Source organism: Pseudorasbora parva, chromosome 16 (genome assembly GCF_024679245.1).
Source record: "Pseudorasbora parva isolate DD20220531a chromosome 16, ASM2467924v1, whole genome shotgun sequence".
In the NCBI taxonomy this organism is placed as follows: Eukaryota; Metazoa; Chordata; class Actinopteri; order Cypriniformes; family Gobionidae; genus Pseudorasbora; species Pseudorasbora parva.
The window spans coordinates 5491095-5501652 of record NC_090187.1 but is presented as its reverse complement, the minus strand read 5'-3'; the positions used below and the strand labels follow the sequence as shown (position 1 = coordinate 5501652).

Sequence of the window (10558 nt, the reverse complement as noted above, 5' to 3'; positions counted from 1 at the left end):
TGTAAGAGAGTATTTTTATTATTTGATTCCAAACGATTCGGTCTCGGTTCGCGCCCCATGTGTGGAGTTTCCTCCAGTCCAAAGACCAGCAGGGGTTCAGAAAAAAAATCGACAGCTGGCAGCAGGAAGTACCTGCCGATGGCAGCCGGAAGACAGTTATTGGCAGCCGGAAGTCAGTCGTTGGCAGCCAGGCAACCTGCCAAAGTAGGCGGCACCTGCCACTTCTCGATCTCCAATCACTAGCCCCCAAAGAGTGACACCAACCAATCAGATGATGACCGGTGACTGCAGGGTGTAAAGTAAACAGCGATGATGTCGGCAGAGCTCGAATGAGTAAATTGATAGGCATCATAAATAAATAACACCTGGCATTCGCGAAAAATCGTTAGGTTAGTTAACTTTAAAATCAGAGACCGACATACCTGAGTTAATTGTTTAAAGAGCTGCGTCTTGTATTTTACATTTAATTAGCATCACCGGCCGCAGTATTGTCTTTCAAACATTAACTTGTCAAAACAGAAGAGTCAACACTGGAGACTGTGGAATATGTATGTTTAAGAAATGTAAGTAAAAGAGCAGGCTTTTCTAAAACAACATTAATGATGTGCATGTTTAATCATTTGTAAAACAATGGTATATTCCTTATTTAGGTGTTTTCAAATATTTAGTTTGATTTATATTCATAATTGTTATAAAAATGGGGGGGGAAAAAACACTACTACACTGAATATTGCGCTGGACTGGGGGTTTGACTTTACTAAGCATAATACATTTTGTAATTATTATTCAAAAGTATTTTGGGACGTTTTAAATATCCTTTTGAATGTATCTACTGTGCTTCAGCATGACTCCTACCAGTGAATCTGCTGGTGTCAGTCATAAAGAAGTGAAGGAATGGATTATGTGAGTTCAAGATATTTTTGACTTAAATTTTGGAATATTAGTAATAACCAAATAATATTTTCTAGGAAGACACAGGGCATATTTGATGCAGACGAAACAACAGACAAGGTAACAGCACATTCAGTGTGACGGGCTAATTTCAAGTGTTTCCCCCGTATACAGTATCTTTCTGAATAAAATACAGAATAAATGTTTTTCTTAAGTACTAACTGCACCCATAGGATGTGCATTCTGTATTAAGGAACGTTACTGTAAGTAGTGATGTTTAGAAAATAGTGTTTAATGACAATGTCATTCATTTTTGTTAGTTTTGTATGCCTCACTGTTGCCAGAGAAATGCTACTTCATGTGCTCATTGAGGTGCTGTGATCCTGCTTTTGTAAACTTGGGTCTTGTATGTTTGCATTACAAATTCTGGTGGGAACTCATTCTTGTGAAAGCACACATTTGCTGGTTAGACCAGTGTTTCCCAACTCTGTTCCTGGAGGCAAACCAACAGGTAAACATTTTGAATGTCTCCCTTATATGACCTCTCCATTTCAGGCCTTGGAGCAGAGATGTGCAGTTTCGGTCACAGTCCTGCAGAGTTCAGCTCCAACCCTGATCAACTACACCTGAACCAGCTGATCAGCGTCTTCAGGGTTAGTAAGTACAGGCAGGTGAGTTTTTATCAGGAGCTGTCTCATTTCCGAGGCTACATTTGTCGACCAAAAAGAATCAGAGACCTGTAGACAGTAGCTGTGTCTCATTTCGTTTAATTTCGAAGGCTCCGTCCTGTGTAGGATGCAGTATATGGAGTGTCCTCAATCAGAATTGAGATGTCCTTCGTAGGACACACAGGCAGGAAGTATCACGCTGCTATGCCAACACGTTCAGCCTCGTTGCGCTCTCACGCCAGTTATATGAATGAGAAATTATTTATAACTTGAAAATGACTATGAAATGTTTCCTATCTTGTCAGCAATGTACTGTTCTAAACGTTTAAACAAGCACTAAACAGTTGTAATCCTGTTTACCACAACTATCTGTTTGAGGTAATCGAGCTTAAAAAACAAAAACAAGCTTGAACTAATTGCATTTAAACACCACATCAACACTTGCATGTATATCTGGCGAGGTGCCGTCTTTTCATAAAATAAAAAAAAATGACGGTTGTTAACGGCGACGCAAAGAATTGTGGGTTATTCCAGCTGTGAAGGATAGAGCTCATGCACACTCCAAATTCCTGTGAAAGAAGGACTCGTTCGAAGGTCGCATTTGGAGTGTCCTACTCACTTTTATTTTAAATGAGACGGCCTTATGACGTATGCAGGCTTCAGATGCGACTGCCGGAGAATGCAGCCTTTAAACACGGCTTATCTGGCGATAACGGTTTAATAGGTATTTGATTGCAAAATGCAATAAGAATAGTATTCACATGGATGTGCATGTATGTATACTACTGTTAATAAGGTCATGTAAATCTCGTGTCACAGTTTTCTTATGAATCCTCTAGGCTACACTGGAAGAGGAAAATGGAGAGAGATGCTTCAAGAAACACACTGGTGCCAGGAGAACCATCTCTAACTCAACATCAACAACATAATCAGCTGGTGGTGGATTTCAGGGGAAAGGACAGAGAACACACCCTGTCACCTTTGACGCCTGTAGGGAGCAGGTCAACAGCTTTAAGTTCACATAACTAAAGATCTCACATGGTTTGCGCACAGCCGCACACATAAGCACGTCAGCACCTCTCTTATACCTCAGGTGCCTGAGGAAGTTTGGAATGAACCCCAGCATCCTTAGACCATTCTGCATCTGCACTGTGGAGAGCATCAAGAACACTTGGTAGATAAACTGCACTGCAGGTGACCTACAAACCACATTGTAGGAGTTGAGCTTCCCTCCGTCCAGACGGTGTATAAAGCCCAGAGGATCATCAGTGACTCCTGCCACCCGAGCCACGGACTGCTCTCTCTGCAGCACCAGTCCCACACAAGCCGACTGAGGAATGGCTTCTTTTTCTTTTAGGCTATCAGGCCTGCTAAACAACCCGAACTGATGTGCCTTACAACCCCACTCTATGCTATGCCATACACTGCACTTTAGACTCCACACTTTACACAATTTCAACCAAACGTGAACCTAATGTATTATGCACTGCACTTTTAACACCATCAATTCTGCCATCACCTACTTATCAACCCGCTGTACCTCTGTAACTGTATAATGTGTATAATTGGATGCTGAACACTAGTGGTGGTAGGAAAGACCCCTGACATGGTTGTAAAGCACTTTGGGTGTACATCAGTTCATATGAAACCACTGTGCCTCATTCATTCATTCATTCATCTTATTATGCATTGTGTGTATAATATGTACATTATTTATTGTGTATAATGTGTATTGTTACCTGTTAAGTATGTCCAATTGTATTCTGCACTGCTCTCAGACTTTCACTTACCACAGTGCATGTGCTGTTGCTTATGTGACAATAAAAGTGATTAGATCTGAAAAACACACACAACCAGGTTTCTGAAGTGACGTGTGCTAGTTGCTGGAGAAGTGATTCTTTATTTATTCTGTCTTTATAGTTCCACTCTTAAATTTACTCTCAATAAAACATAGTTAACATTTTGTGACTAGCTCAGTGTTTCTGAATTACACCATGAATCAATTTGTGGGATGTGTTTGAAACTCATCACACTTTGTTTTTTTTCTAACAACCTACCAAATTCAACATATAGCAATGAACGATATACATATATTTTGTTTATAAAAAGTCAGCTAGCCTATCTACTATAGCAAGATTTAATCATTTAATATCACAAATATGATAAGGCTGATATTCATTAAATCACTCGTTCTATATTTGCCTTGCTTCCGGTGGCTAAAAGCGACAGGTACCGCCTACTTCTGGTAGTAAACGGCAGCCGACGTCCGGTTTTAGTGGCAGGTACTGTCGGCTGCCATTGGCAGCAACTTCCTGCTGCCAGCTGCCAATTTTTCGCTGAACCCCTTCTCCCAAAGACATGCAGGACAGGTTAGGTGGATTGGATTGGATATGCCAAATTGTGCTCTAGTTCTGGGTTGTGGCAGGAAGAGTATCCGGCGGATTACGGTCTATGGGCGTAACCCGTGCCAAATCAAATAGGGATGGGCGATAGGGGGGCGATAGCTAGGCCTACCACTTATTTTGTTTTTGATACGATACCTTTTAAGGCCAGTATCATCGATACCAATATCGATATTTCCAAACTGAACTTTTTAATTATTACTCAAATAAGAGTAAAATGGGTAAAGATTGCCACAGTTGACATATTTGAAAGGTATTTTAACATTCACTGTCTTAATTGCAACTTATTAGTTCATATTTTTGTTACACATGGTTAAAATGTTTACTTGTAGGCTTAGTGGTAACCATTGAAATCTACAAATACTAGTACAAAATAATCCATGGTTCATTTTCATAAGGGACTGCCAGTGACGGGACAATTCCACCCATAAAATGCATCCTTTTTATTCTGAGAGTGTATGATTTATATTAACATTGCAGAATAGAACATGATCAATATCAACGTTTAACATTAAATTTAAGGAGTGTTATTGCACTATGTAGGCTACTATTTCTATTTGTTTATTGTGAATGAACCCAATATAGCCTAGCATGTTGTCCAAAAGGTAAGAATCTTACATTCTTGTTGATCAAAACTGGTGTATATTGATACAACATCAACTGTTGCTTCTGTAGTTTGGATTAAAGGTAGGGAAGGCGATTTCTGAGGATAGCATGAGATCCCACCCTCCCTTCAGAGCGTCTCCAAAGTCATGCCTCCTTCAACACACTGCACACACAGCAAAGTTTGCACGAGACAAGAGATGCTGGTAAATGTCTCATGTCTAAAAGCATATAACATTACAATAATAATGAAACAGCTTACAGAGCTCTTACTTGTACCACCTGACTGCAGCAGATTCGTTTTGCCATTGATAGCGCTGAGATAGAAATTCATAAGTCAGAGTCTTAGAAGCTCAGTCACAGATTGCCAACTATGGTTACGAAATGCTGTGTCGTTTTGTTTCAGGAGGAACTGTATAAGGTGACTACTGTTTATGGTGCCCAGTGACTGTGTCTACAATGCGCTGATGACGTGTGATATCAGGTATGGAAATACAGTAAAGGTAGGGGAAAAACACTCCTCCAATCATTGCATTTGGTTCGATTTCCTACCTGCCTTTCAACAACAACAACAACAAAACAAATCAAACTAAATGCAATGATTGGATGAGTGTTTTTTTTTTTTTTATCCTAATACTTCCACGGAAAATATGGTTTAATCTTTAGACCATTTCTATTATTGCTTGCTATCAGGATGTGTAGGGATTCAACCTGTATTTCAAAAAGTCTTTATAAAACATGTTGCCTACCCTAGCTATAAATATACACCGATCAGGCATAACATTAAGACCATTATGACAGGTGAAGTGAATAACACTGATTATCTCTTCATCACGGCACCTGTTAGTGGGTGGGATATATTAGGCAGCAAGTGAACATTTTGTCCTCAAAGTTGATGTGTTAGAAGCAGGAAAAATGGGAAAGTGTAAGGATTTGTGTGAGTTTGACAAGGGCCAAATTGTGATGCCAAAATGACTGAGTCAGAGCATCGCCAAAACTGCAGCTCTTGTGGGGTGTTCCCGGTCTGCAGTGGTCGGCTATCAAAAGTGGTCAACCAGGTCTGGGTCATGGGTGGACGTGGGGCGCGAAGGCTGGCATGTTTAATCAAACAGAGGAGCTACTGTAGCTCAAATTGCTCAAGAAGTTAATGCTGGTTCTGATAGAAAGGTGTCAGAATACACAGTGCATCACAGTTTGTTGTGTATTAGGCTGCATAGCACAGACATGTCAGGGTGCCCATGCTGACCCCTGTCCACCACCAAAAGCCCCAACAGTGGGCACATAAGCATCAGAACTGGACCTCGGAGCAATGGAAGAAGGTGGCCTGGTCTGACGAATCGTTTTATTTGACATCACATGGTTGGCCGAGTGTGTGTGCGTTGCTTACCAGGGGAACACGTGGCACCAGGATGCACCATGTTAAGAAGGCAAGCCGACAGGATAAAAGTTTACAATAAAAATGTCTTCGGTTGCGATCAAAATGTATGAAAATATCTTGACGCTTAAAATAACGATTGTATCAATTACACCAGTAGATTCTTTCATTAATGAAACAAGTGAAGAATTTATGAGCAAGTCATTCAAATTATTATTCCGATGAATAAAAAACAAATCATTCAATTTTTTTTTGTTTTTTAAATAGACTGCAGCAATTAACATATGGTCAGCACATTAAGTAAATTATGTTATCGTGCAGCTCTAACTGTAGCAAGGACATGAGGATGCCAATTAAAGAACAAATGAAAATGAGACTTTTTGACATATCACAAGCTGTATTTATCAAGGAATTAACTGTACAGAGTCAGTCAGGATCTGAATTATACAGCATTCATTCATTCACTGTTTCCATGTGTATTAGTGTCACCCTTGTACAGTGGCTGTGAGTGAGAATGACAGTGGTTTCATCATGCACAGCAGTACCATTACAAGGACAATGTTATTCATGCAACCTGAATTGCCCAGTTTCCTTTCAATTTCTTTCCTTTGAGCTTTGGAGAAATAACCCCGCTGATATTCAAAACTGATATTAAAACCCATAAAATGTTCTTATTTCACAGCAGAAAAAAAGAGCATTTTTGTCTGTACAGAAGCAATTACAATTTGTACAGGTCATCGAGCTGCTGAGCTAAAACCAGTGGTGCTTAAGGGTCTGACACTACAGGGCATGGGGAGTGAGTTTCAGCCGTACCCAAACACTTAAAGAAGATACAAATATTACTACGAGGGTTCATCTTCCGTAAAACCCACATAACGTGTAATACTTTATATATAAAAGTCATTAAAGCACTTTAAGAATACAGACATCACAATAAACCCCTAAAATATTAGAGCAGGAGCTGAAGTAGACAAATATCTACTGTTGGGGTTGTGCTTTCTGTTGATTTAATGGATCAGATCCCTCTTGGATTTTAATAACATTTTATAAACGTTTCCAAATGCTTCCAATTACACACTCAACAGATTCATGTCCATCAGAAGCAGCAGGTATAAATGTGTGTGTGCAGTCGTATGAATGAGAGAGTGAGTCGGGGGCATTAGAGCAGAATTTTCTGCTAAAATAATTTGCTGAATGAGCGCATTGTTTCATAGTAATGCTCGTCCCAGACCCTCAAGCACCAATCCTCTGCTCACAATAGCACTGTGCAATGGGGCAGTAATTTAGTGCAAAGGAAAAGTTGCATAAATTTTCTACTTGCAAGTGTATACATTATTTCCATTCACCACCACGTTGGATACTTTAACTGCATACCCTCTGCCTGTATAAGTTTTTCTATTGCATAAAAATAGGATTTTTTTGTACCAAAAATTAGACTTGGAGACAAAACCAAGGGCATCAAAGGAAGAGAAATTCAGACACAGAAAACTCTTTAGATATGTACAGTACACAATGCTTTGAGATTGTATAGAGAAATGAGAGCTGACAATTGTATATTTCAAAGCAGAGACATTACAAAAGAATTGCATGATGCTGTGTTCAGATAAAGGAACAAACATGAACTTGCAGAGAAAACAACTTGTTGACTGAACAAAACCTACATGAACATCATCATCTCTGCCCTTAGGCGATTGGTTTACATTGCTTCTAACATTATTTAGCCTTTTTTACATTTAAAGGACTACAGCGGACAGACTTTAGGATAATGAGGCACAAATATGATACCTGAAACCATTACGTTTCCATTTAACATACTATGACATTTAGTTTCAACCATCTATGTTGCATGAAAAATAATTTTCAACTGCAGTTTGTGCATGGATCTCAAAAAACAAAATTGGATTTGTGTCATCGTTTGCGGAGCTGTCTAAAGCATATACCGCTTTACTTGCTGTATACCTTGCATTTTTGCTAGCTATGGGCTTTCTATACTATTACCTGCAGAACTACACGAATCAAAAGACGCTTTTCACCTGGTTTCTGCCAATCAGGAAAGACAATCACATAACATCTACATGGCATTCAGTTGATATCCTACAAACATACATCCCCAGTCAAGTCAAACGCCTACATCCATTCAGTCCTCAGTGCAATGCTTGGAAATAGAGGTTAAACTGACACACAAAAAAAAAAAAGTTCTGGTGTTTTACAAAACAATCAAGTTCTGTGCTTGGAAGACTTCTGGGTATGAATAAAATGATGTAAACCCGATCTCGTGTTCAGAACAGCTTGATGACGGATGCAATGCGTACATGCATAGACACATACACAACTGATTTGGTCATTAAAAGAGTAAATGAACTCACACTCAACATTTAATGCATAATATGAGATTAATGATTGAGACTTTCCAGCACATTGAGAGGAAAAATCATGTACGAAACCAACAAACCCTAGAAATCAGATCTGAGAATACACGCTCACGGCAGATGAGCTGCTTCTCTTTATTTGAAACAAACCGTTTATGCCGTTCTTCATTTGAATGTTAAACCTTGTAGGCATGCTCTGATATGTCATATGGCGGTCAGAAGTGGTCTACAAAGTGGCAAGACGAGAATCAAAATCGTGTGGAAGAGCCAATGAATACAAATCAACATGTTAATAGTATAAAAGAGCAAAACAACTTACAAATTAACAGACGAAACATGCTCTTCAGAAAAAAGACCAACCTTGAGAAAGAATTTGGCATATTTCCATTCTCTTCAGCGTGAGACTGTGATGTCGAGACGTACAATATACAAAGAGAGAGACGGGTACACATACATATGGGTCATCTTTTTCACAGACGGATTAGAAAATAATCTTCATGAGCTACTTTACTATAACATCTTTCTCTTTTATCCTCCATTTGCCTATGCTATCAGCTCTTTGGCCCATATGGAGCTCCTGAATTGTCATAGTCCTCGGCAGCCACTAGAGGGCGCTCACTGACACATGAGCTCCGTGCACCTCCGCACTGCCTGGTTCCAAACTCGGCTGGACAGCAAGACATAAAGGGAGTTCACAGTGACGCCTTCGCCTCCTGATTCTGTCAGAGCACTTTCCAGGAGTCCTGGCTCCTGTCTCACTGTTATCGGGTGCCTCATTTCTTCTTGCCTGTCTTTTTCTCAGGCTTTTCACCCTTGTCTGATCGCACCGATCCCACGTCGGCTCGGTCTGACTTTTCGCCTTTTTCCGAACCGCCCGCCCTGCTGCCTGCCCTGCTGCCATCCCTGCGCGTTCCCTCGTCAGTAGATGAGGTAGTTGGGTTTGTCTGCCCCCGTTTGGCAATCTCTTCATGCTCGCTTATACTGGCGGCTATACTTGTGGTCCAGATCTTCAGATCGTCCTGCAGGCCAAAGAGAGATTGAAGACTCAGAACATGTTTTCATGCAAAAAAAGTTAATTTAACGAATTTGGTTGAATTGTCCTGGGAAGTCCAACTGAAAGCCGCTTTCAGGAAACATGGTATTACATGGATTCCAACTGGTCCAAGCTTGTCACCCATAGTCATCCTTAGCCTTTCCAAGCTGGTTTAGATCGCTGGTCAACTGGGCTACAGGGTGGAGGAATGGCTTGGCCAAGCTGGTTTAACCCGGAGAGGATTTTCGCATACCCGAAAATCCTAGTTAATGGAATTATTTTGTGGATAATTTTGTCCATGCTAAATAAAATGCACTGTTTATCACACTAGTGTGTTTTAATATTTAAATAATATTTTGTTTTTGAAATATTTTAATTTTGTACAAAATGGCACAAAGTCACACTTGTGGTGTTCATGGTAAAAAATTACTGGGCTACAAAAAAAAACTTATAAAAGTCTCTTGTTATGCTATTGCTAGTGAAATCTTTTTGTCAAGTTGTTGTCAAAAATGACCGGCAATTGAAAATAAATGGGAATCAAAAATCAGAGAAGCAATTATTATTCAGAATCATGTTCACATATGTACATGTGGGCTTGCATGTGTGGATACATGCATACTCGTGTATCCGTGCACATACTCATCTTATTGGGCCTGGATTATTTATCCAAGAGGACAGTGACCCAAAACATTCTTCTAACTATTGCCGAAGCCACCTGTGACAGAAGGAATCTGCTGGAACATTAAAAAGGATGGACTGACCTTAAAGTCCAGAGTCCCCAAAGTCCCCATTGAGCACATTTGGGGAAAGTTGGAAAATAAACCATATATATATAAATATATTATAACACTATGCCAGTGAGACGTGCAGCTGTAGTTGCTGTAAAAGGTGGACATACCAAATATTAAAGTTAAAAGTGGATAAAAACAGTACAACTCACTTCATCTGATATTTTATGGTCAGAGCAACCATCTGCATTTCATGAATCTCCTCAAATCAGTGAGGCTCAGATCAATGAGGCCTACAATAAATCAGTTTCCAAAATAAAGTCTTAACTGAAAGAAAACAAATTTAATCCAATATTTGGTGATAAAATAGTGTAACAAGCTATTTTTTGTTGACCGGGAAACAAAAGTGTGACTTGTTTGTGACATTTTGTACAAAATAAAAGCATTAAAAAACAAATTTCCTATTTGGATAATGTGGAAAAACAGTGC

General features: G+C 39.6%; 1 protein-coding gene and 1 long non-coding RNA gene across 5 annotated transcripts in view; one reads left to right on the top strand and one right to left on the bottom strand.

Annotated features, from left to right (window-relative positions):
- The first annotated feature begins 92 nt into the window (after positions 1-92).
- LOC137043507 (uncharacterized) lies at positions 93-3412 on the top strand. The gene is made up of 4 exons (XR_010898502.1): positions 93-563; positions 969-1011; positions 1447-1562; positions 2399-3412. It is a non-coding gene; the product is annotated as an uncharacterized lncRNA (long non-coding RNA).
- A 2904-nt stretch (positions 3413-6316) lies between these two features.
- Positions 6317-10558, bottom strand: part of LOC137043856 (spectrin beta chain, non-erythrocytic 4-like) — a 113674-nt gene continuing 109432 nt past the window's right edge. For all 4 annotated transcript variants that reach the window (XM_067420331.1, XM_067420332.1, XM_067420333.1 and 1 more), the window contains exon 37: positions 6317-9327. In XM_067420331.1, coding sequence (XP_067276432.1) covers positions 9082-9327 — 246 coding nt within the window. In that variant the 3' untranslated portion in view covers positions 6317-9081. The remainder of the gene's footprint in view (positions 9328-10558) is intronic.